At 44.3% G+C, this 27,736-nt stretch overlaps 1 protein-coding gene across 1 annotated transcript in view; it reads left to right on the top strand.

Annotated features, from left to right (window-relative positions):
- LOC139409150 (protein tyrosine kinase 7b) overlaps positions 1-27,736 on the top strand; it is a 206,400-nt gene that overhangs the window by 133,087 nt on the left and 45,577 nt on the right. The window contains exons 3-5 of the mRNA XM_071153919.1: positions 2,891-2,993; positions 4,430-4,614; positions 9,993-10,140. Coding sequence (XP_071010020.1) covers positions 2,891-2,993; positions 4,430-4,614; positions 9,993-10,140 — 436 coding nt within the window. The remainder of the gene's footprint in view (positions 1-2,890; positions 2,994-4,429; positions 4,615-9,992; positions 10,141-27,736) is intronic.

Raw genomic sequence — 27,736 nt, 5'->3', positions numbered from 1 at the left:
GAGCGCCACCTTGCACCTCTGCATATGTTTTCTTATTTGCTTTTGGCCCTATACAGCTCTTTGAGTGCGGTCCTAGTGTCAGTATCAGTTTGGGGTAGTAAATAGACAGCTACGAAAAATAGAATAACTATTTTAGTACATAGTATGGTCTGCAGGTTATAATGAAGTATTCTAACTCAGGCAAGCAGAACCTCAAGACTTCCATACTCTGAGTGATTGCGCACCAGCTGTTGTTAACAAAGACACACACACCTCCCCCTTGAGCCTGCTGTTTGGTCCCGCTGATGCATAGAAAAACCAGGTAGATGTGCAGTTGAAGTCGGAAGTTTAGATACATTTAGGTTGGAGTCATGAAAACTCGTTTTTCAACCACTCCACAAATTTCTTGTTCACACACTATAGTTTTGGCAAGTCTGTTAGGACATCTACTTACTTACACAAGTAATTTTTCCAACAATTGTTTACAGACAGATTATTTCACAATTCCAGTGGGTCAGAAGTTTACATACGCTAAGTTGACTGTGCCTTTAGAAGCTTTAGAAGCTTCTGATAGGCTAATTTACATAATTTGAGTCAATTGAAGGTGTACCTGTGGATGTATTTCAAGGCCTACCATCAAACTCAGTGCCTCTTTGCTTGACATCATGGGAAAATCAAAAGAAATCAGCCAAGACCTCAGAAAATGTTTTGTAGACCTCCACAAGTCTAGTTTATCCTTGGGAGCAATTTACAAACGTCTGAAGGTACCACGTTCATCTGTACAAACAATAGTACGCAAGTATAAACACCATGGGACCACACAGCGATCATACCGCTCAGGAAGGAGACGCGTTCTGTCTCCTAGAGATTAACGTACTTTGGTGTGAAAAGTGCAAATCAATCCCAGAACAACAGCAAAGGACCTTGTGAAGATGCTGGAGGAAACAGGTACAAAAGTATCTATATCCACAGTTAAACAAGTCCTATATCGACATAACCTGAAAGGCCGCTCAGCAAAACCGCCATGAAAAAAACAGACTACAGTTTGCAGCTGCACATGGGGACAAAGATCGTACTCTGGTCTGATGAAACAAAAATAGAACTGTTTGGCCATAATGACCATCGTTATGTTTGGAGGAAAAATGGGGAGGCTTGCAAGCCAAAGAACACCATCCCAACCATGAAGCACGGGGGTGGCAGCATCATGTTGTGGGGGTGCTTTGCTGCAGGAGGGTGCACTTCACAACATAGATGGCATCATGCGTGGAAATGATGTGGATATATTGAAGCAACATCTCAAGACATCAGGATTAAATGTCGGGAATTGTGAAAAACTGAGTTTAAATGTATTTGGCTAAGGTGTATGTAAACCTCCGACTTCAACTGTAAGCACGGTTTGAAATTATTATGTTTTGATCAAATCTTATATCTGTTTGTGATTCTTGGGGTCAAATTGCGGTCTACAAGTGATTTGTAATTATGTTCCAGCCCCCCCGGCGATCCACTCTAGAAAGAATTGGCCCGCGGCTGAATCTAGTTGATGATCCCAGGTTTACAAAACATCTAATCATGATCAAACATTTTCTATCCAACAAAGGGGAACACTTACTGTAGGTATATCGTTTTCTCTTCTTTCTTTTCATCTCGTTGCCTTGTCAGTGCGTTTATTCCCCCGTTTGGTTAATTAACTTTGATAAGCACATGGGTCAAAACCTTTTTAGTTCCCTGTCTACGATTTCTGACGATACCCCCATCCTTTTGAGACATCGTTTCACACTTCTCTTGATAGTAAAGTCCAAGATAAAATGTGTTTTGCTCAAGTAGTGGTATGAATATTGTACGTTTCTATTTTGAAAGCAGTCTGTGAATTTACAAATAGTTGACAAATCTTATCCATTTTGCCAACACAGCCAAATGAAAGCTGAACTGTGCTGTATTCTCAGGTGGGCTTGACTTGAGCCTTGCTACTAACACACACACACACACACACACACACACACACACACACACACACACACACACACACACACACTGGCTAAATGGATGTGCCCTCATTACGTCAAATGCATACATTTAAGCATGACAAATATGAAGGCACGTATTACTGTATATACCATTATATGAATGAGCGTAGTCTACACGCTCAGTTAGTGCCAATATAGAGGTTGCATCCCAAATGGAATCCTATATTCCCTATATAGTGCACTACTTTTGACCAGAACCCTGTTCCCATTGGGAAGCAGGCTGTCACACAACACAGCAGGGGTGAATCAAAGACTAAGAAGCGCTATCATTATGAAAATCAATTGGTTACACTTCAGTTGGAATGGATCCGTGAGGGAGATTCATGCTGCTTCATGCTGTCAATCTCTACTGACTCCCCTGGTTAGATGAAGGTTAAATAAAAAAAGAGCTGTGAGGGAAGTTTAGCCATGCTTCACTATAATCTGCCAGTCTCATTTTATCATACATCATAGATACATGCCAGTATGGTGGATTAATCTGATATAATGACAGATATGTGCTATTTTTGTTGAATTTTCCTTATACATTGGAATTGGGTCAAAACTGGAAAGGAACTTTTCTCAGTGTGGCTGCTACCATTAACATCACAGTTAGCCTGGATACTGTGTTACAGTGTGTTTCATGAGAAGTGACGCAGCATAAGAATACCACTTATCTAAATTTTCATCCTGTCCCTCTCATCCTCTCTCCCTCTTCTCTCTCTGCTCTTTCTCCCTCTATTCTGCTCTCTCCTCGCTGCAACACGCAAACTGTTTCTGAACTGAATTCTCTCTCTCTCTCTCTCTCTCTCTCTCTCTCTCTCTCTCTCTCTCTCTCAAACTCTGTCATGCGCACTTTCTCTCTCTCTGTCATTCTCTCTCTCTCCCTCCCCCTCCCCCTTTAACAGGGTTGGAAAGTGGGGGTGTGACCCTGAAGGAGCCAACCACGGAGGCAGAGATCGAGAGCTCTGCACCAGTGACATTGCGGTGCCACATTGACGGACACCCACGGTGAGCCCCTCCACCTCTCTTCCTTTACCTTGAATTCAGAATTCAAGGGGTGCATGTACAGTGCTTCGGAAAGTATTCAGACCCCTTGACTTTTTCCACATTTTGTTACGTTACAGCCTTAATTCTAAAATGTATTACATTTTAAAAAATCCTCAGAAATCTACAAACAATAACCCATAATGACAAAGCGAAAACAGGTTCTTAGAAATTTTAGCAAATTATAAAAAATAGAAAACAGATACTTTATTTACATAACTATTTTGACCTTTTGTTATGAGACTTGAAATTGAGCTCTGGTGCATCCTGTTTCCATTGATCATCCTTGAGATGTTTCTACAACTTGATTGGAGTCCATCTGTGGTAAATTAAATTGATTGGACATGATTTGAAAAGGCACACACCTGTCTATATAAGGTCCCACAGTTGACAGTGCATGTCAGAGCAAAAACCAAGCCATGAGGTCTAAGGAATTGTCCGTAGAGCTCCGAGACAGGATTATATTGAGGCACAGATCTGGGGAAGGGTACCAAAATATTTCTGCAGCATTGTAGGTCCCCAAGAACACAGTGGCCTCCATCATTCTTAAATGGAAGAAGTTTTGAACTACCACGACTCTTCCTAGAGCTGGCTGCCCGACCAAACTGAGCAATCGGGGGAGAAGGGCCTTGGTCCAGGAGGTGACCAAGAACATGATGATCACTCTGACAGATCTCTAGAGTACCTCTGTAGAGATGGGAGAACCTTCCAGAAGGACATCCATCTCTGCAGCACTCCACCAACCATGAAGCACGGGGGTGGCAGAATCATGTTGTGGGGGTGCTTTGCTGCAGGAGGGTCTGGTGCACTTCACAAAATAGATGGCATCATGAGGATGGAAAATGATGTAGATATATTAAAACACATCTCAAGGCATCAGTCAGGAAGTTAACGCTTGGTCACAAATGGGTCTTCCAAATGGTAATGACCCCAAGCATACTTCCAAAGTTGTGGCAAATGGCTCAAGGACAACAAAGAGTGGCCATCACAAAGCCCTGACCTCAATCCTACAGAAAATGTGTGGGCAGAACTGAAAAGGCGTGTGTGTGAGCAAGGAGGCCTACAAAAGGCAATGCTACCAAATACTAATTGAGTGTATGTAAACGTCTGACCCACTGGGAATGTGATGAAATAAATAAAAGCTGAAATAATCATTCTCTCTACTATTATTCTGACATTTCACATTCTTAAAATAAAGTGGTGATCTTAACTGACCTAAGACAGGGGATTTCTATTAGGATTAAATTTCAGGAAATGTGAAAAACTGAGTTTAAATGTACTTGGCTAAGGTGTATGTAAACTTCCGACTTCAACTGCATATTACAGTATGTGTATTGTAATATCAAATACGGATTTTTACTCTCCCCTGAACTGCCTCCTCTATTCTCCTTCCCCCTCAGGCCTACGTGCCAGTGGTTTCGGGATGGGATGAGGTTGACAGAGAAGACCCATCAAATCAACAACAAAGAGCGCACCCTCACCTTCAAGAGTGCCAGCCCCGACGACAACGGCCTGTACTACTGCTGTGCCAAGAATGCAGCCGGCCATGTGTGCAGCAACGCCAATTTCACCCTCAACATCATAGGTATGTGTGGGTGGGGGAGTGTGTGTGTGTGTGTGTGTGTGTGTGCGTGCATGCATGCATCTTTTTTGTCTGTGCACGTTTATCCTGTGTGTGTGTTTTAGTATATGTGCGTGTGGGGGCTCTGCTTCTCAGTAAATGCTGCTTCATAATCCTGTTCTCTTTGTTGACATCGCACACACTTGGGCCCCCTGGCAATTTGGCCCCATTACTGAGTTGCATTTTCTCGTTCCTACCTTTGCAGCATGGTCTTCAAAGAACACACACACACACACACACACACACACACACACACACACACACACACACACACACACTGTGCCTGCTGCTCTGTTGAGCCAGGCAACAGTGTGACGTTAATAAAACCAAATAAAGGTTATGGCGTGTTAGCATATTTTCCACTTTTCATAAATATTTTCACACCTGTCATGGTGTGTTTCGTCACCTGATAGGCCTGTTAGAGGCCTGGCGGCACTATGAGATTTGTTCTGCAGTGAATGTGTAGCTGTGGACCGTTAGTGTGAAGAGAGAGCCTGTAATGTGATTACTACAGGGCCTACCGTTATGTAAGTTATGTAAGTAGCCACAGCCACTCTCTCACACGCACTATAAATCACAAATCCACTTATTGTAAAGGTACTGTACATGTAAACATTAGCTTCCTCAGTTTATTCCCCGAAATTCCATTTAACTGGTATGTTCAATTTTTGGTGATTCTGTTCTATTTCAATAAGCACAATTTCACAGTGCGAGTCCCTGTATTTTTGTCCTGGTTTCTGTATACATTTTTGCTCATTACACAGTATGTGTGTGTGGAAATGTGCCCCGGAGTACATCACCACACAAAATAGAGTACTCAGTCAGGAGCACATCTATGGGAGGAACCTGATCTCCACTCCGATTAGCCACCTGCTCTGCTTACACACACGCATGCACGCATAGACACACCACACCGCACGCACATCAGATTAGCACTTGGATGGAGAGAAGAAATAAATAAATAAAAAGATAATTGTTGAGTTTCCACCCGCTGCACAGTGCACTCCCATAGTCCTTCAGTATGAGTGAATAGTTGACAGACAGCTTTGGACAGGTTCCTAAGTACAGTATGGCCTGCTCACATTGTGGGTGGCACAAGTTCAAACCTAGGGTTCAAATAATGTTTGAAATCACGTCCAACGCTGGACTGAGCTTGCTTGTTGTGTAACCAATTGTCACGCCCTGACCATAGTTTACTTTGTATTTTCTATGTTTTGATTGGTCAGGGTGTGATCTGAGTGGGTATTCTATGTTTCATGTCTTGTTTGTCTATTTCTATGTTCAGCCTGATATGGTTCTCAGTCAGAGGCAGGTGTTCGTCATTGTCTCTGATTGGGAACCATATTTAGGTAGCCTGGGTTTCACTTTGTGTTTTGTGGGTGATTGTTCCTGTCTATGTGTTTTTTCACCAGATAGGCTGTTTAGGTTTTCGTTACGTTCGTTACGTTTTGTTTTGTAGTATTGTATTGGAGATTCGTGTTTCGTATTATTAATAAACATGGATCGTAAACCACACGCTGCATTTTGGTCCGACTCTCCTTCGTATGAAGACGAAACTCGTTACAGAATCACCCACCACCAACGGACCAAGCAGCGTGTCAACAGGCAGGAGCAGCGCGAGGAGAAGCGCAATAAGGATTTCTGGACATGGGAGGAAATCCTCGACGGGAGAGGACCCTGGGCTAAACCAGGGGAGTGTAGCCGCCCAAAGGTGCAGCAGGAGAAGAGGCAACAGGAGCAGCCCAAAGAGGAGGTATGGACATGGGAGGACGAATTAGAAGGAAGAGGACCCTGGGCTCAGCCAGGAGAATATCGCCGCCCCAAAGAAGAACTGGAGGCGGCGAAAGCTGAGAGGCGCAGATACGAGGAGGCAGCACGACGTAGCGGATGGAAGCCTGAGAGGCAGCCCCAAAAATTTATTGGGGGGGGGCTAACAGGGAGTATGGCTATGCCAGGTAGGAGACCTGAGCAGACTCCCTGTGCTTACCGGGGGGCTAGAGAGACCGGACAGGCACCGTGTTATGCAGTGGTGCGCACGGTGTCTCCAGTGCGGGTGCATAGCCCGGTGCGGTATATTCCAGCTCCGCGTGTCGGCCGGGCTAGATTGAGCGTCGAGCCTAATGCCATGAAGCCGGCTCTACGCAGCTGGTCCCCAGTGCGTCTCCTTGGGCCGGCTTACATGGCACCAGCCTTGCGCTCGGTGTCTCCGGTTCGCCTGCATAGCCCAGTGCGGGCTATTCCACCTCGCCGCACTGGCAGGGCGACCGTGAGCATTCAACCAGGTAAGGTTGGGCAGGCTCGGTGCTCAAGAGCTCCAGTGCGCCTGCACGGTCCGGTTTTTCCAGTACCACCTCCACACCCCAGCCCTCCGGTAGCAGCTCCCCGCACCAGGCTTCCTGTGCGTGTCCTCGGCCCAGTACCACCAGTGCCAGCACCACGCATCAGGCCTACAGTGCGCCTCGCCTGTCCAGCGCTGCCAGAGCCTTCCTCCTTTCCAGCGCTGTCGGAGTCTCCCGCCTGTTTAGCGCTGTTAGAGCCTTCCATCTCTACAGCGCTGCCGGAGTCTCCCGCCTGTTCAGAACTGCCAGTCTGCATAGAGCTGCCAGTCTGCATAGAGCTGCCAGTCTGCATGGAGCTGCCAGTCTGCAAGGAGCTGCCAGTCTGCAAGGAGCTGCCAGTCTGCAAGGAGCTGCCAGTCTGCATAGAGCTGCCAGTCTGCATGGAGCTGCCAGTCTGCATAGAGCTGCCAGTCTGCATGGAGCTGCCAGTCTGCAAGGAGCTGCCTGTCTGCAGGATGCCGCCAGAGCTGCCTGTCTGCAAGGAGCCGCCAGAGCTGCCAGTCTGCAAGGAGCCGCCAGAGCTGCCAGTTAGCATGGAGCAGCCAGGGCCGCCAGTCAGCATGGAGCAGCCAGGGCCGCCAGTCAGCATGGAGCAGCCAGGGCCGCCAGTCAGCATGGAGCAGCCAGGGCCGCCAGTCAGCATGGAGCAGCCAGTCAGCATGGAGCGGCCAGTCAGCATGGAGCAGCCAGAGCAGCCAGTCAGCATGGAGCAGCCAGAGCAGCCAGTCAGCATGGAGCAGCCAGAGCTGCCAGTCAGCATGGAGCAGCCAGTCAGCATGGAGCAGCCAGAGCTGCCAGTCAGCATGGAGCAGCCAGTCAGCATGGAGCAGACAGAGCTGCCAGTCGACCAGACTCTTCCAGATCTGCCAGTCGACCAGACTCTTCCAGATCTGCCAGTCGACCAGACTCTTCCAGATCTGCCAGTCGACCAGACTCTTCCAGATCTGCCAGTCGTCCAGACTCTTCCAGATCTGCCAGTCGTCCAGACTCTCTCAGATCTGCCAGTCGTCCAGACTCTCTCAGATCTGCCAGTCGACCAGATTCTCCCAGATCCGCCAGTCGACCAGATTCTCCCAGATCCGCCAGTCGACCAGATTCTCCCAGATCCGCCAGTCGACCAGATTCTCCCAGATCCGCCAGTCGACCAGATTCTCCCAGATCCGCCAGTCGACCAGATTCTCCCAGATCCGCCAGTCGACCAGATTCTCCCAGATCTGCTAGTCGACCAGGATCTGCTGAAACCGCCAGCCAGCCAGGTTCTGGTAGTTTCTACTACCTGCCTGGGCTTCCTCTCAGTGCTGAGCTTCTTCTCAGTGCTGAGCTTCCTCTCAGTGCTGAGCTACCTATCTGTCCCGAGTTACCTCTGTCCCGAGCTGTCCCTCTGTCCCATGTTATCATTGTGGTGGGTAACCTATTTAGGGACGTTTAGGAGGGGGATTAAAACTGTCATGGAGTGGGGTCCACGTCCAGCGCCAGAGCCGCCACCGCGGACAGATGCCCACCCAGACCCTCCCCTATAGGTTCAGGTTTTGCGGCCGGAGTCCGCACCTTGGGGGGGGGGTACTGTCACGCCCTGACCATAGTTTACTTTGTATTTTCTATGTTTTGATTGGTCAGGGTGTGATCTGAGTGGGTATTCTATGTTTCATGTCTTGTTTGTCTATTTCTATGTTCAGCCTGATATGGTTCTCAGTCAGAGGCAGGTGTTCGTCATTGTCTCTGATTGGGAACCATATTTAGGTAGCCTGGGTTTCACTTTGTGTTTTGTGGGTGATTGTTCCTGTCTATGTGTTTTTTCACCAGATAGGCTGTTTAGGTTTTCGTTACGTTCGTTACGTTTTGTTTTGTAGTATTGTATTGGAGATTCGTGTTTCGTATTATTAATAAACATGGATCGTAAACCACACGCTGCATTTTGGTCCGACTCTCCTTCGTATGAAGACGAAACTCGTTACACCAATAACAAAATTCCCAAATGCCCAAACCCCGTCCACCTGGCACTCTTAAGGCAGGCTTAAGCAAACATTTCAAATAGTATTTGAATCAAGGTCTGCCCCAGGTGTGTCCTGTTCTGCCCAGTTAGCGTTCAGCTTTTCTCTGTTTTGAACACCCTAATGGGGTTTCTGGCACCCACATCTCTTTATGGCTGTGAAATCTGAAGAGCCTTATCCATTAGACCTGGATTAGGGGCATTAGACACGAATGTCCAAAATCATATTTAAAGCGCTGCAGTCTGCACTTTCTGACCTAAGCTGTGGCTAGGTGTTTAGAGGTAAACCCTGTGACTCTGACACCTCACTGGGCACGCCAAGCCAGCTGCAGCCCGAAACAGGGCCTGGAGAGTGGGTGTGTTTGGCAGGCAGACAAGTTCTGGTGGTGGAGGAGGGGAGAGAGGATGCCCTGTTAGGCCCCGTTGTCTTGCAACACGATCCGCAGTCCCTAAACGAATGTTGTGCTAACTGACGTAAGACCATTAGGGCCTGATGGTAAAAACAGAGTTTAGAATCTGGGCCTGCCTTTAATTACAGTGTGACCATCAACTAATCAAAGAAGACATTCTGGAATCTTTCTAACAATTACAAGATTAATTTAATTTATCAAAGGACCTATTGGTATAGGGTAGAGAAGATAGGGGAGAATGTCCTGTGTGGTTCTTGGGATGTAGGGGGGGGGGTGCCCTGTCATGGTTTTGCCGTGAGCCTAGTTATGGAATGTGCTTACTGCCCTCATTACGTCTCCCTGGGGCCAAGAGGTGTTGACATCCTGAACCTCCTGAAGGCCCCTGCCTACCTCACACTGCTGTTAGCAACGTTGAGTAAAACCTGGTATGAAATGTGTGTATGTGAGTGTATGTGAGTGTGTGTGTGTGTGGGTGTTTTGCATGTGTGAGTGTGGGTGTTTTGCATGTGCATCTGTGCGGCATGCGTGTGCATGTGTTGTGTTTTTATGGACTGATGCCCACAGATGTAGTGATGTGTCTATCTCTCTGTCTCTTTCTCTCAGATAAGAGTTTCCCCCGGCCAGTAGTGACTCCAATGGACCAGGTTGTCCTGAAGAATGAGGAGGCTGTCTTCCACTGTCAGTTCACCGCTGTCCCAGAGCCCACTGTGGAGTGGTACTATGACGCTGAACTTCTCACCAACAAGTCCCGGTAGACACCCGTCCTCTAACCTCCTTTTCACCTTGTTTACGCCTTCTCCCTCCATTCCCCCTCCCTCTCCTCTACCTCTTCCTCCATCTCTTCTTCCAACTCATCCTCCTCCACCTCTCCCCCTCCCCTCCACAACCTCAATCTTCCTCCACCTCCTCTTCAAATAGCCCATTGTCCAAGGCTATCTGTCCTCCTCTGTCTGTGTGTTGTATGTGTAACTGGAGTCCTTTGAGGCCCAGTGAGGTGGAACCCCGGTGAGGTGGAACCCCTGTGTTGGCGTCTATAGCTCTTTGTTTGTTATCACAGCTCAGGCCTTAATGAATTGGAAGGGTAATGTTGCATGCTAAGGAATGTTATTTCTGGAACTGTGCAGTGTAATGCAATTTTACAGTGTCTGCGTCCCAAACGGCACCCTATTGCTTCTATGTACTACTTTTAAACCAGGGGGCGCTGTGAGGGTTATTTAACATACTCTTCAATGAGGTAGGGTTTCAGGCGTTTTCGAAAGATGGGCAGGGACTCCACTGTCCTGACTCTAGGGCGAAGCTTGTTCCACCTTTGGGGTGCCAGGACAGAGAAGAGCTTTGACTGGGCTGAGAAGAAGCGTCCCTCCCGTAAGGGTGGGATGGCCAGGATGTTGTAGAGCATGAACCTACAGGAGCGGGTCACTGCTTTGATGTTTGCAGAGAATGACAGGGTTTTGTCTGGGGTCATGCCAAGGTACACCAGTTGTGAGCGCACAGGGTGCAGACACAGATTCTCTCCACGTCACCTGGTAGAAGCAACCTGCCAGGTAGGATGCAATCCAGGAGTGTGCAGAGCCTGATCCGCCCAACCCTGAGAGGGCGGAGAGGAGGATCTGATGGTTCACGGTGTCGAAGGCAGAGGATAGATCTAGGAGGATGAGAACAGAGGACAGAGTCAGCTTTGGCAGAGCGGAGAGCCTCTGTGAAATAGTGTAGAGCGGTCTCAGTTTAGTGAGCCGCCTTGAAGCTTGACGGGTTAGAGTCAAGAAAATTATGCTGAGTGAGATAACGAGAGAGACCGCATGCTCAAGTGTTTTGGAAAGAAAATAAAAAAAGAGTTTCTAGTCCGTTGTTTTTTTACGTCAGAGGGGTAGAGTGTTGGTTCCTTGAGGAGGCGAGCGCAGCCAGTTGTCAGGGATGAGTTGATGAGGAGAAGTGAAGAATGGGAGAAGGTCTCCAGAGATGGCCTGGAGAAGGTGGATTGGGTCGGGTAGGCAAGTTGTCGGGATTTGAAGGAGCTTTCAAAGGTTCCTCATCACTGGTGGCAAACCTGTTGTCTGGCTGACACCAAACTCGAAGTCCTGCGGACTTCAGAGTCTGGAAAGGCTGTTTTGATTTTGTCGGTACGATGCCGTGCTTTTTTACTGATTGGTTCTCCTCTGTGTCTTTCTCACTTAAACACCCACATGGACAGCCCCAGAGCACTGCCCCCTTTCAAAACGACTGTTGGATTTTCAAATCGCCCCAGGAAAAATTCACATTTGAGAGAACCAATCAAAGCTCAAGATAATTTTTGCGTGAATATTGCACCAACAAACAAATTCCTGTCCAGACCACTGTGTCACAACTCTCCCTCACTGTGTAACAGGTGAGTCACATCAGCCAGGCTAGTAAACCTGAGGCCTTGTGGATACAAACAGCCTGACAGAAGGTTTTATGTCAACCTGTAAGAATTTCACCAATTCATTTTACACCTACCATTCACCTCTCTGTGACGCTGTCCCAAATGTTTTTTTTAGATCCACTTTACTGGTTTTTATTCAGTTATGTTTTATAAAAACATTTCTATTTTGTTTTGATATTATTTCGTTTCAGGGTTAGGGTTAGGGACAGAAAGTAGCCTCTGCAATGGAAGCTAGGAGCCATTTATTAGGGATGTTAAAAAAAACACTTTGGTCCTTGATTCAAATGTTTAAGATACAAGTACATAATTCTGCGGACACCAAAACGATCCAAATGTAGCATGCATTGGTCAGAAAATCGATTTAAATGTTACGAATAGCCGGTTCACGTTTTTTGGGGGGCTCATATTGTATTTTTTTTTTACCTTTTGAAAATACCTCTTATTTTTTGACAACTGATTTGTCCTCTCTTTGAGTGTCGAACTGCATGTAACTGTGTTGACAGTCATTGATCTGCAAGTCATTTTGCATGCCGAACAACCCCAGGTAGAGGGCTGCGGGTCCCGACAGAGATCACTGCAGTGTAGTCAGCATTTTTCATGTTGCGGTTGGAAGTGGGCGGTCAGACAGACAAATTTGGGATGAAAATATTTTTGTTGTCCTGCAGATTATTCTGCCCTACCAAGTAAAAAGGGCAGTAAATGCTCATAGCGTGGAACTGAAAAAAATTGCTTATGTTTACCTTGGTTTTAGAGTAACTTTATGCAATTACTGCTAACATAACCCACATTTTCTCCAGAACACAATACAATAGAGGCAGGATACTTGTCCACATGATTAACCATGTATTTAATGTAGAAAAAATTATATTAACTAATTTTAGACCAAATGAGCAGTTACTGTCTTTTTGCTTCGTAGGGCAGTATTGGAAACGGTCGTTTTTCTGCTTTGTATGCATTATCCTACCTATTGTATTAAAAGCACATACAGTTGAAGTCAGAAGTTTACATACACCTTAGCCAAATACATTTAAACTCAGTTTTTCACAATTCCTGACATTTAATCCTAGTAAGAATTCCCTGTTTTAGGTCAGTTAGGATCACCACTTTATTTTAAGAGTGTGAAATGTCATAATAATTGTAGAGAGAATTATTTATTTCAACTTTTATTTCTTTCATCACATTCCCAGTGGGTCAGAAGTTTACATACACTCAATTAGTATTTGGTAGCAATGCCTTTAAATTGTTTAACTTTGGTCAAACGTTTCAGGTAGCCTTCCACAAGCTTCCCACAATAAGTTGGGTGAATGTTGGCCCATTCCTCCTGACAGAGCTGGTGTAACTGAGTCAGGTTTGTAGGCCTCCTTGCTGCACACACTTTTTCAAGTCTGCCCACAATTTTCTATAGGATTGAGATCAGGGCTTTGTGATGGCCACTCTAATACCTTGACTTTGTTGTCCTTAAGCCATTTTGCCATAACTTTCGAAGTATGCTTTAACTTCCTGACTGATGTCTTGAGATGTTGCTTCAAAATATCAATTATAATATCAACTAATTGATGTCAATTAGCTTATCAGAAGCTTCTAAAGCCATGACATAATTTTCTGGAATTTTCCAAGCTGTTTAAAGGCACAGTCAACTTAGTGTATGTAAACTTCTGACCCACTGGAATTGTGATACAGTGAATTATGAGTGAAATAATCTGTCTGTAAACAATACTTGATTCCAACCTCTCTTTTAAAAAGCATGTGAAAAAGGTCATTCAGATAACCAAATTCAACCTAGCTAATTTCCGATTTATACGAAATTGTTTGACTACAGAGGTAGCAAAACTGTACTTCAAATCTATGATACTCCCCCAATAAACATACTGCATGACTAGTTGGGCCCAAGCTTGCTGTACAACATTAAAACTTATTCAGTCTGTCTACAAACAGGCTCTCAAAGTGCTTGATAGGAAGCCCAATAGCCATCATCACTGTTACATCCTCAGAAAACATGAGCTCCCGAGTTGGGAAAATCTTGTGCAATACACCGACGCATGTCTTGTATTCAAGATCCTAAATGGCCTGGCTCCCCCTCCACTCAGTATTTTTGTTAAACAGAAAACCCAAACATATGGCAGCAGATCCACAAGGTCTGCCATGAGAGGTGACTGTATAGTTCCCTTAAGGAAAAGCACCTTTAGTAAATGAGAGCTTCCCATGTCTGGAATACACTGCCATCAGACACACATAACTGCACCACCTATCACACTTTCACAAAATGTATGAATACATGGCTAAAGAAAGGTCAATCAGATTTGTAATCATAATCCCTAGCTGTGTATTGCCGCTTTCTATGTTGTCTGTAGCTTGTGAGGTGTGGAAACACTTTGTTGCTTTTCCAAATTTTGTCTTGCTGCTTTTTGTTCTATGTTGCTCTGTCTGTATGCTACGTCTTGCTTGTCCTATGTTGCTCTGTCTGTATGCTACGTCTTGCTTGTCCTATGTTGCTCTGTCTGTATGCTATGTCTTGCTTGTCCTATGTTGCTCTGTCTGTATGCTATGTCTTGCTTGTCCTATGTTGCTCAGTCTGTATGCTATGTCTTGCTTGTCCTATGTTGCTCTGTGTGTGCACACTACTCAATGATTGTTTATATTGTTTTTAATAACCTGCCCAGGGACTGCGGTTGAAAATTAGCCGGCTGGCTAAAACAGGCACTTTTACTGAAACGTTGATTAATGTGCACTGTCCCTGTAAAAATAAAATAAACTCAAACTCAACTCAACATGTATGTGTAAATTCGCACATAGCGCAGCATGTAGTCAGCATGTAGTCAGCATGTAACATGGTGCAAGCGCGTGCCTGGTCTGGTCACCATGTAAGGGTTAAAATTACTTAGACTTTTTCTTGGTGTTGTAGCCTGTCCTCATTTAACTTTTAGTTCTGCAATTTCAATTCCATCTTCCATAGGTTAAAGTACACTTCGGTTCAAAAGTTTGGGGTCACTTAGAAATGTCAGTGTTTTTGAATGAAATGTCAATTTTTTGGTCCATTAAAAAAACATCAAATTGATCAGAAATACAGTGTAGACATTGTTAATGCTGTATGTAGATGACTATTGTAGCTGGAAACGGCAGATTTTTTTAATAGAATATCTACATAGGTATAGAGGCCCATTATCAGCAACCATCACTTCTGTGTTCCAATGGCACATTGTGTTAGCTAATCCAAGTTTATAATTTTAAAAGGCTAATTGATCTTTAGAAAACCCTTTTGCAATTATGTTAGCACAACTGAAAACTTTTCTGCTGAGTTAAGAAGCAATAAGAATTTTATCTCCTTCACCAACTTCAAACATCTGCTATCTGAGCAGCTAACCGATCGCTGCAGCTGTACATAGTCTATCGGTAAATAGCCCACCCAATTTACCTACCTCATCCCCATACTGTTTATATTTATTTACTTTTCTGCTCTTTTGCACACCAGTATCTCTACCTGTACATGACCATCTGATAATTTATCACTCCAGTGTTAATCTGCAAAATTTGTATTATTCGCCTACCTCCTCATGCCTTTTGCACACAATGTATATAGACTCTCTTTTTTTTCTTTTTTTCTACTGTGTTATTGACTTGTTAATTGTTTACTCCATGTTTAACTCTGTGTTGTCTGTTCACACTGCTATGCTTTATCTTGGCCAGGTCGCAGCTTCTCAACTAGCCTACCTGGTTAAATAAATAAATAAAAAATAAATAAATAAAAAATAAAACTGGACTTCTTTAGACTAGTTGAGTATCTGGAGCATCAGCATTTGTGGGTTCAATTACAGGCTCAAAACGGCCAGAAACAAAGCACTTTCTTCTGAAACTCGTCAGTCTATTATTTTTCTGTGAAATTAAGGCTATTCCATGCGAGAAATTGGCAAGAAACTGAAGATCTCATACAACGCTGTGTACTACTCCCTTCACAGAACAGCACACACTGGCCCTAACCAGAATAGAAAGAGGTGTGGGAGGCCACGGTGCACAACTGAGCAAGAGGACAATTACATTAGAGTGTCTAGTTTGAGAAACAGACCCCTCACAGATCCTCAACTGGCAGCTTTATTAAATAGTACCTTCAAAACACCAGTCTCAACGTCAACTCCGGGATGCTGGCCTTCTAGGCAGAGTTGCAAAGAAAAAGCCATATCTCAGACTGGCCAATAAAAATAAAAGATTAAGATGGGCAAAAGAACACAGACACTGGACAAAGGAAGATTGGAAAAAAGTGTTATGGACAAATCTAAGTTTGAGGTGTTCAGATCACAAAGAGGAACATTTGTGAGACACAGAAAAAATGAAAAGATGCTGGAAGAGTGCTTGACCCCATCTGTCAAGCATGGTGGAGGCAATGTGATGGTCTGGGGTGCTTTGGTGGTGGTAAAGTGGGAGATTTGTACAGGGTAAAAGGGATATTGAAGAAGAAAGGCTATCATTCCATTTTGCAATGCATGCCCACTTATCCAAGATGGCCTAGCAGTCGGATGTGTGTTTTTGTCTTTTCCCGTGTATATATCGTTTCCTTCAAATATATTTTAATCTCACTTTCTATCTATGGACTGAATATACACTCCTGCAACCCGCCTCACCCAATGTGGTACGGATCTGCTATTTTTATACTTTAGAACCAGAACCACCTTCAGAAGCTAGCTAGTTAACTAGCTACTAGCTAATAGTCAGTTAACCACTGCTAGCCGTCCTCGCCGTTAACTCGGACATTAGCTAGCCTCAACCCGGTCAATTCCTGCCAGTCTGCACAGCGCGTTATCAACCCAGAGCATATTGGACTGCTTTTTCTATATCACATCTCCGGATTCCTACTGCAAGCACTGAACCTTTACACCGGATCATCGCAGCTAGCTAGCTGCTATCCGAGTGGCTACTCCTGGCTAACATCTCTGTTCCGAAGCAAGCATTAGTTAGCCTGGAGCTAGCCTCAAGCTAGGCCCATCTCCCAGCTAGCCAAAAACATCCACCAGCCAATTATTGGGCTACAATACCTCTTTTGCCATTTGGCCTGGACCCTTTACTGCCGACACGGAGCCCCGCCGATCCATCACGACTGGTCTGCCGACGTAACTGTCCGAGGTGGTTTCAACAGGCTCTTCCGCTGCAACGTCAATGGATGCCCATCAGCTAGCCTTAGCCCGCTAGCTGTCTGAATCGCCGTGTCTCCAGCTCGCCTAGCGTAGCAGCGACTACAGAATTGGCTCCCTGACTCATCTAGTGCTACTTATTGGAACCTATGATCACTCGGCTACACATGACTCTCACCTAATGTCAATATGCCTTGTCTATTGCTGTTTTGGTTAGTGACTATTATCATATTTCACTGTAGAGCCCCTAGCCCTGCCCAATATGCCTTAGATAGCCCTTTTGTTCCACTCCCCAAACATGCAATGACCTCACCTGGCTTAACTGGTGAGTCTTGATACAAAACCGCTCTTATCGTCACTCAATGCCTAGGTTTACCTCCACTGTACTCACATCCTACCATACATGGTCTGTACATTATGCCTTGAATCTAATTTTCCGCGCCCAGAAATCTGCTCCTTTTACTCTCTGTTCTGAACGCACTAGACGACCAGTTCTTATAGCCTTTAGCGTACCCTTATCCTACTCATCCTCTGTTCGTCTGGTGATGTAGAGGTTAACCCAGGCCCTGCAGCCCCCAGCACCACTCCCATTCTCCAGGGGCTCTCATTTGTTGACTCCTGTAGCTGTAAAAGCCTTGGTTTCATGCATGTTAACATTAGAAGCCTCCTCCCTGCTTTCCACCTGGCTACCCCTACCCCGGCCAACAGCTCAGCACCCCCTGCAGCAACTTGCCCAAGCCCCCCACTGCTTCTCCTTCACCCAAATCCAGACAGCTGATGTTCTGAAAGAACTGCAAAATCTGGATCCCTACAAATCAGCTGGGCTAGACAATCTGGACCCTCTCTTTCTAAAATTATCAGCCGAAATTGTTGCAACCCCTATTACTAGGCTGTTCAACCTCTCTTTCGTATCGTCTGAGATCCCCAAAGATTGGAAAGTTGCCGCGGTCATCCCCCTCTTCAAAGGGTTAGACACTCTAGACCCAAACTGTTATAGACCTATATCTATCCTGCCCTGCCTTTCTAAAATCTTCGACAGCCAAGTTAACAAACAGACCCACCGTACCTTCTCCACTATGCAATCTGGTTTCTGAGCTGGTCATGGGTGCACCTCAGCCACGCTCAAGGTCCTAAACGATATCCTAACTGCCATCGATAAGAGACAGTACTGTGCAGCCGTCTTCATCGACCTGGCCAAGGCTTTCGACTCTATCAATCATCTCATTCTTATCGGCAGACTCAATAGCCTTGGTGATTCTCTGATCCACCTCTACGCAGACGACACCATTCTGTATAACTCTGGCCCTTCTTTTTATTAGCTTTTAAATGCTAATAAAACTAAATGCATGCTCTTCAACCGATTGTTGCCTGCACCCACCTGCACGACTAGCATCACTACTCTGGACAGTTCTGACTTAGTATATGTGGACAACTACAAATACCTAGGTGTCTGGTTAGACTGTAAACTCTCCTTCCAGACTCGCATCGAGCATCTCCAATCCAAAATTAAATCTAGAATCAGCTTCCTATTTCTCAACAAAGCCTCCTTCACTCATGCTGCCAAACATACCCTCGTAAAACTGACTGTTCTACCAATCCTTGACTTCAGCGATGTTATTTACAAAGTAGCCTCCAACACTCTACTCAGCAAACTGGATGTAGTCTATCTCGTTGGCTGGCCCTCACTTCATATTCGTCGCCAAACCCACTGGCTCCAGGTCATCTATAAGTCTTTGCTAGGTAAAGCCCCACCTTATCTCAGTTCACTGGTCACCATAACAACACCCACCTGTAGCACGCACTCCAGCAGGTATATCTCACTGGTCATCCCCAAAGCCAACACTTCCTTTGGCTGCCTTTCCTTCCAGTTCTCTGCTGCCAATGACTGGAATGAATTGCAAAATCACTGAAGCTGGAGTCTTATATCTCCCTCTCTAACTTTAAACATCAGCTGTCAGAGCAGCTGACTAATCACTGCACCTTTACACAGCCAATCTGTAAATATCACACCCAACTACCTCATCTCCATAGTGTTATTTATCCTCTTGCTCTTTTGCACCCCGGTATCTCTACTTGCACATCATCATCTGCACATTTATCACTGCAGTGTTAATGCTAGCCAGGTCGCAGTTGTAAATGAGAACTTGTTCTCAACTGGCCTACCTGGTTAAATAAAAGTTAAATAAAATAAGCCCTGTGGACGGAGCTTAATTGGAGCCTATTTCCTCCTACAACAGGACAATGACCCAAAGCACAGCTCCAAACTATGCTATAATGGAGTGGCCAGCACAGTCAACGGATCTCAACCAAATTAACTTTGACGCTACCCATCCCTTAAGCGGGATAATTGTCATCAGCAACCCCTGAATAGCATAGCGCCTCAGTCAAATAATATTACTAAAAATATTCATATTCATGAAGTGCAATATTGCAAAACACAGCTTAGCCTTTTGTTAATCCACCTGTCGTCTCAGATTTTGAAATGATGCTTTACAGAGAAAGCAATCCAAGCATTTGTGTAAGTTTATCGATTGCAAGACAAAACATTAAGTACAATTAGCATCAGGTAGCTTGGTCACGAAAATCAGAAAAGCAATCAAATTAATTGTTTACCTTTGATGACCTTCGGATGTTTTCACTCACGAGACTCCCAGTTACACAACAAATGTTCCTTTTGTTCCATAAAGATTATTTTTATATCCAAAATACCTCCGTTTGTTTGGCGCATTATGTTCAGAAATCCACAGGAAAGAGCGGTCACGACAACGCAGACAAATTCCAAATTATACCCGTAATGTCCAAAGAAACATGTCAAATGTTTTTTATAATCAATCCTCAGGTTGTTTTTAAAATATATACAGTGCCTTGCGAAAGTATTCGGCCCCCTTGAACTTTGCGACCTTTTGCCACATTTCAGGCTTCAAACATAAAGATATAAAACTGTATTTTTTTGTGAAGAATCAACAACAAGTGGGACACAATCATGAAGTGGAATGACATTTATTGGATATTTCAAACTTTTTTAACAAATTTAAAAACTGAAAAATTGGGCGTGCAAAATTATTCAGCCCCCTTAAGTTAATAATTTGTAGCGCCACCTTTTGCTGCGATTACAGCTGTAAGTCGCTTGGGGTATGTCTCTATCAGTTTTGCACATCGAGAGACTGACATTTTTTCCCATTCCTCCTTGCAAAACAGCTCGAGCTCAGTGAGGTTGGATGGAGAGCATTTGTGAACAGCAGTTTTCAGTTCTTTCCACAGATTCTCGATTGGATTCAGGTCTGGACTTTGACTTGGCCATTCTAACACCTGGATATGTTTATTTTTGAACCATTCCATTGTAGATTTTGCTTTATGTTTTGGATCATTGTCTTGTTGGAAGACAAATCTCCGTCCCAGTCTCAGGTCTTTTGCAGACTCCATCAGGTTTTCTTCCAGAATGGTCCTGTATTTGGCTCCATCCATCTTCCCATCAATTTTAACCATCTTCCCTGTCCCTGCTGAAGAAAAGCAGGCCCAAACCATGATGCTGCCACCACCATGTTTGACAGTGGGGATGGTGTGTTCAGGGTGTTGCTTTTACGCCAAACATAACGTTTTGCATTGTTGCCAAAAAGTTCAATTTTGGTTTCATCTGACCAGAGCACCTTCTTCCACATGTTTGGTGTGTCTCCCAGGTGGCTTGTGGCAAACTTTAAACAACACTTTTTATGGATATCTTTAAGAAATGGCTTTCTTCTTGCCACTCTTCCATAAAGGCCAGATTTGTGCAATATACAACAATATATACATATATTGTTGTCCTATTGACAGAGTCTCCCACCTCAGCTGTAGATCTCTGCAGTTCATCCAGAGTGATCATGGGCCTCTTGGCTGCATCTCTGATCAGTCTTCTCCTTGTATGAGCTGAACGTTCAGAGGGACGGCCAGGTCTTGGTAGATTTGCAGTGGTCTGATACTCCTTCCATTTCAATATTATCGCTTGCACAGTGCTCCTTGGGATGTTTAAAGCTTGGGAAATCTTTTTGTATCCAAATCCGGCTTTAAACTTCTTCACAACAGTATCTCGGACCTGCCTGGTGTGTTCCTTGTTCTTCATGATGCTCTCTGCGCTTTTAACGGACCTCTGAGACTATCACAGTGCAGGTGCATTTATACGGAGACTTGATTACACACAGGTCGATTGTATTTATCATCATTAGTCATTTAGGTCAACATTGGATCATTCAGAGATCCTCACTGAACTTCTGGAGAGAGTTTGCTGCACTGAAAGTAAAGGGGCTGAATCATTTTGCACGCCCAATTTTTCAGTTTTTGATTTGTTAAAAAAGTTTGAAATATCCAATAAATGTCGTTCCACTTCATAATTGTGTCCCACTTGTTGTTGATTCTTCACAAAAAAATACAGTTTTATATTTTTATGTTTGAAGCCTGAAATGTGGCAAAAGGTCGCAAAGTTCAAGGGGGCCGAATACTTTCGCAAGGCACTGTACATGACACCTGCCTCTGATTGAGAACCATACTAGGCCGAAACATAGAAATACCCAAATCATAGAAAATCAAACATAGACTGCCCACCCAACTCACGCCCTGACCATACTAAATAAATACAAAACAAAGGAAATAAAGGTCAGAACGTGACACTATCATCTGTCAATTATATGCATATTCTAGCATCTGGTCCTGAGAAATAGGCCGTTTACTTTGGGAACATTATTTTTCCAAACATAAAAATAGTGCCCCCTAGCTTCAAGAGGTTATGCTGTTTTGGGAGCAGCTTGACCGTATGGTACGTAAAAAGTGCCCATAAAACTTGTGGGAGTTGCTTCAGGATGCATGGGGTGAAATCTCTTCAGATTACCTTGACAAATTGACAACTAGAATGACGGAGGTCTGCAAGGCTGTAATTGCTGCAAATGGAGGATTCTTTGACGAAAGCAGTTTGAAGGACACAATTATTATTTCAATTAAAAATCATAATTTATAACCTTGTCAACGTCTTTACTACAATTCCTATTCATTTTGCAACTAATTTCATGTATGTTTTCATAGAAAACAAGGACATTTCTAAGTGACCCCAAACGGTAGTGTAGATGTCTCCTAATAACTTGCCACATGGCTCTAGCTCTATGATTGTAGCCTTTGATGACTCGTGATTGGACGACAACAACAACAAGCTACATGCACCACTCTTGTGAAAAGCAAGAGCACCAGCAGCATAAATTATACAATTTTCACTCTCCGCGTGGGAAGTGCGATGAAGACCATCTTAATTGTGAATTCCAGTGGTGGAAAAAGTACCCAATTTTTATACTTGTGTGAAAGTAAAGATGATGTCGGTCTGTGACTATAATTAAATGTGAAGTCTGTTATTTTATCAAATCAATTCTCTATGTGTAATTATTATTACGTGATTAAACTAATCATGTCAACTTTAATTAACTAGGAAGTCGGGGCACCACGGGAAAATGTTTATAGAGTCTCTATTTCCCAAATCAACTCTACAGCTATTTTCATATCTTCTCGATTAGTCTTCTATTAATGTGTCATTATTACCTCATCAGTTCTCATTACTGAACGTCGCAAACCCTTGGATATCTGCACGAACCCTAGTCTCCAAAATGAATCAGCGATATACAAATTGGCCTAATTTTTTATTTACTGACTAAGTAAACAAATCACAGAAATACATAAACAAACAATATAGTTATTGGTTACTAACACAATGCATTGATAAGTCCCTAGTGGGCTAAACCAGTATGATGGCTTGGTAGACAATGGAAGGGGTGATAATGGAAGGGGTGGGGACAGATAAAAAGCGGGAATGACAAAATGGATTCACAACACACAGTCGATAATTATAGTCATTGAAATGCTAATCCTTTGCACATGAACGGCCGCTCATTTGGAAATAATTGGAATGTATATATTTACGCCCGTATGTTGTCGTTGTCTTCTCTGATGGAATCGCCAGTCCGTCTGCTGGAGAGTCAGTTCATCAGAGAGTCTATGGTTAACGTCCCCAAAAGTTACAATGTCTTTCGGAGTTGTTGCTTTCTCTGCTGCTCTGGATAGTGTCTGTTGTTATGGATACGCCAGGCGTACAGATGGTTGTTGGATAGAATGGATGCTTCCGCGGTTGTCGGTATTCTCGTACTAGATTTACGTAATTTCCAGCTGCAGACTAGTAATTCTAAGTCTAGGGTTTGCTCATATTCTGTAGTGATCGATAGTCTCATAGTTTCACAATTTCCAGCCGGGTAGCCAACACTACACGCTGTCTGGTCTCCTAGGTCTATACAGTTGTAGTTCTTAACCATTTCAACATGTAGCGTCAGCTCCATATTTTCTGTTCTGATGGCCCATAGAATTGTAGCCGTTCCAAAGTGGGGACTCCATACCGGCGTTCTCTGACTTAATGTACATTTTGTTGGAAGTGGGTTTTATTCTGTGGAAGAAGGGGCGGTTCTATAACGCCTAATGTGATGTCCGTGCCCACGGGGCTGTGACCACTGACTAGTAAACTGTATATGAAAATCCATGCTCTCATCTTTTCACAAATAGTTTAATATGTAATCATATATTTTACACAACCATCAGATGTAAACCCCATAATTGGAAGGTGTACACAACCAGAGATACAGTAATGTGGGTCTCCTCTCTTTCATGAGGTCACCAAATGAAACAACTTTGACAGGATTGTTCTTTAAATACCCCTGGACCATTCCCACATTCTCAAAAATATAAATATTGCTTAATTATTCAAACTTTTGATTGTCCAAGTGTCTCTCTGTGTTCCACAGTTTACATTCCAAACTCGAACACTACAGAGCATGGGGGCAGCGTATTTTACGACCACCATAAAACAGCCGACTTCCCGCTCTCCCCCTCTTCGAGAGAGATAGCACACTGTAGAGTGGACCCACTGTAACTGTCACACCCTGACCTTAGAGAGCCTTTTTTATGTCTCTTTTTGGTTTGGTCAGGGTGTGATTTGGGTGGGCATTATATGTCCTTTATTTCTATGATTTGTGTTTCTATGTATTTTCCGGGTATGGTTCTCAATCAGGGACAGCTGTCTATCGTTGTCTCTGATTGGGAATCATACTTAGGTAGCCCTTTTTCCCTCCTTTCGGGGTGGGTAGTTAACTTTGTTAGTGGCACTTAGCCCTGTAAGCTTCACGATTGTTTCTTTCGTTTGTTGTTTTGTTGGCGACATTTTAAAATAAAAGTAAATGTACTCTCACCACGCCGCACTTTGGTCCACTTCTTTTGACGTCCGTGACAGAACTACCCACCACCAAAGGACCAAACAGCGTGGTAAAGAGGACTCCTGGACATGGGAGGAGATCCTGGACAGAAAGGGACCCTGGACGCCGGCTGGGGAGCTAAGGCGGAGCGGCGGCGATATGAGGAGGCAAGTCAGCGAATGACTTGTGGTGTCTCGAGTGAGCATTCACAGGCTGGTGTGCTCTGTGCCAGCGTCCCGCATTTGCCGGGTGGAAGTGGGCATCTAGCCAGAACGGGTTGTGCCAGCTCTGCGCTCAAGACCGCCAGTGCGCCTTCACGGCCCAGTGTATCCAATGCTCACCCACGCACCAGGCCTCCTGTGTGTCTCTCCAGCCCGGTGAATCCTGTGCCTGCTTCAAGGACCAGGCCTCCCGTTTGTCTCCCCAGCCTGGTGAGTCCTGTGCCTGCGCCCAGGAAGAAGCCTCCAGTGATGATCCATGGCACGAAGCCTCCAGTGATGATCCATGGCACGAAGCCTCCAGTGATGATCCATGGCACGAAGCCTCCAGTGATGATCCATGGCACGAAGCCTCCAGTGATGATCCATGGCACGAAGCCTCCAGTGATGATCCATGGCACGAAGCCTCCAGTGAGGAGTCATGGCACGAAGCCTCCAGTGAGGAGTCATGACACGAAGCCTCCAACGATGTCCTCCAGTCCGAAGCCTCCAGCGACATCCTCCAGTCCGAAGCCTCCAGCGACATCCTCCAGTCCGAAGCCTCCAGCGACATCCTCCAGTCCGGAATCTCCAGCGACATCCTTCAGTCCGGAGCCTCGAGTGACGGCCTCCAGTCCGGAGCCTTCAGCGACGGCCTCCAGCGAGGGTGCCCTCCTTTCGGGGTGGGTAGTTAACTTTGTTTGTGGCACTTAGCCCTGGAAGCTTCACGGTTGTTTCTTTCGTTTGTTGTTTTGTTGGCAACATTTTAAAATAAAAGTAAATGTACTCTCACCACGCTGCACTTTGGTCCACTTCTTTTGACGGCCGTGACAGTAACCTGATCCTTCATATCGTCACAGGAGATTTATGACAAAACCTTAATAGAAAATTACTCAAGTAAAAGTGAATGTCACCCAGTAAAATACTACTTGAGTAAAAGTAAATAGGTATTTGGTTTTAAATATAATTAAGTATCAAAAGTAAATGTAATTGCTAAAATGTACTTAAGTATCAAAAGTCAAAGTGTAAATATCAATAATTCCTTATATAAAGCAAACCAGACTGCATCATTTTCTTGTTTTTTATTTACAGATAGCCAGGGGCATGCTCTAACACTCAGACATAATTTACAAATGAAACGTGTGTTTAGTGAGTCCGCCAGATCAGGAGCAGTGGGGATGACCAGGGATGTTCTCTTGATAAAAGCGTGTGAATTAGACCATTTTCCTGTCCTGCTAAGCATTCAAAATGTAACGAGTACTTTTGGGTGTCAGGGAAAATGTATGGAGTAAAAAGTACATAATTTTCTTTAGGAATGTAGTAAAGTAAAAGTTGTCAAATATAAATAGTAAAGTGCAAAAAACTACTTAAGTAGTACTTTCAAGTATTTTTTTACTTAAGTACTTTACACCACTGGTGAATTTACATGAAATGTTATGTTTTTTTCTTATTATTTTTATGTGGGGGAAATGTCTGTTTAAACGCCCTGTAAGCTTCACGATTGTTTCTTTCGTTTGTTGTTTTGATTATTTAAAGTACTATTTGAAGAGGTGTGGTTTCAGATGTTTTCGGAAGATGGGCAGGGACTCTGCTTTCCTAGTTTCAGGAGGAATCTGGTTCCACCGTTGGGGTGCCAGGACAGAGAAGAGCTTTGACTGGTCTGAATGGGAGGTGCCCTCCCTTAGGGGTGGGAGGGCCAAGAGACCAGAGGTGGCAGAATGGTCTGTTGATATAGTTGTCTCTTAGAATAGTTGTAGTTTTTCAAACATGTTTGTAAATTATTTTATTTGAGTTTGCTAAAAAAAAATGTTATAATCTTTGTTACTTTTTTTATATCCAATTGGTAGTTACAGTCTTGTCCCAATCGCTGCAACCCTGTCAAGCCACACTGCTTCTTGACACACTGCTCGCTTAACCCAGAAGCCAGCCACACCAATGTGTCGGAGGAAACACTGCTCAACTGGCGACCGGCCGGCAACAGGAGTCGCTAGAGCGATGCAGTGCCTTAATTAAACCACTGCGCCACTCGGGTGGCCCCGCTAAATATTTTTTTGTTATGATTAATTTTCCTTTACTATAATAACCCTGGCACACGCGCACACACACACAGCTTATATGTTCAGCTGTGTTTGTCCTGTACACACATCTCTTGCTGTCTCCATTGAAGTGAACAGGGATCTCAGGCTGCGGTGTCTTAGAGCAGCCTAAGGGGTTTGTGTGTGTGTTTGTGGGTATCTGGGTTTATTGATCTCTTCTGGGGTAATATCTGGGGAGCACTTCTTTCTTGTAGGGGTTTTGACTGCTGGCCTTGTACCTGGATGGTAGACACAGCTGAAGGGGATATATGTGAATAATATTTGACGTTCATTTGATTCAGATGCTTGAAACCAAAGAGAACCTGGAATCTCACTGGATTTTCAAGGTTGTTTAGAGTTGAGAAAAAAATAGGATTTTAGCCTCATGGGCGAGATCATTGGTGTACCAAAATAAAAGCTACCAAAATAGAAGGGTTTGTTCAAAGCTGCTGAAATGTGTGTGTGTGTGTGTGTGTGTGCGCATGCGTGTATGATTGTGTGTGTGTGTGTGTGTGTGTGTGTGTGTCTGTCTGTGTAGACATGGTGTGTTATCAGAGAGTAGAGATGGGGTTTTTAAATAATTTCACTAATTTAAATTATTTTTTGGTTGAATATCCAGCAAAGAAGACAAATAAGAGCTCTCCAGTAGGTGTACCAAAACATTCAAAGGCCATTTTCTCAAAAGTGAAGTTACAAGTTTATCAACTTTCAAAGCAGAATGACTTTCCCATTGTTCCTCAAATGCAGTGTATAATATACCACTTTGTAGCTCTGTGTCTCTGCTTTTATCCAATGTCAAAAAAACACTGGATAAAAGCAGCTACATCTACATAAGACAGAATCAAGGTGGTCGGTCACATATGTGGGAACTCCTTCAAGAGCATTCCAGGTGAAGCTGGTTGAGAGAATGCCAAGAGTGTGCAAAGCTGTCATCAAGGCAAAGGGTGGCTGCTTTGAAGAATCTCAAATATAAAATATATTTTGATTTGTTTAACACTTTTTGGATTTACTATATGTTTCTATGTGTGTTATTTCATAGTTAAGTTGTCTTCACTATTATTCTACACTAAAGAAAATAGTAAAAATAAAGAAAAACCCTTGACTGAGTAGGTGTGTCCAAACTTTTGACTGGTACTGCTGCGCGAGGGGGAGAGGCGGGTACTTTATGCGAAGGGGGTGGTATGTGTGAGATGGGAGCGAGCTAAGGAGTGAGCAGATGGAGGAAGAGCAAGCCAGCTGTATCTAGCTAGGCTGATTGAGGCCATATGTTGCGCTTTCTCCCCAAACCTATTCAGATAAAACAA

The sequence above is a fragment of the Oncorhynchus clarkii genome, chromosome 1, assembly GCF_045791955.1.
Source record: "Oncorhynchus clarkii lewisi isolate Uvic-CL-2024 chromosome 1, UVic_Ocla_1.0, whole genome shotgun sequence".
Classification (NCBI taxonomy): Eukaryota; Metazoa; Chordata; class Actinopteri; order Salmoniformes; family Salmonidae; genus Oncorhynchus; species Oncorhynchus clarkii.
This window is presented reverse-complemented; position numbering and strand designations above follow the sequence as displayed.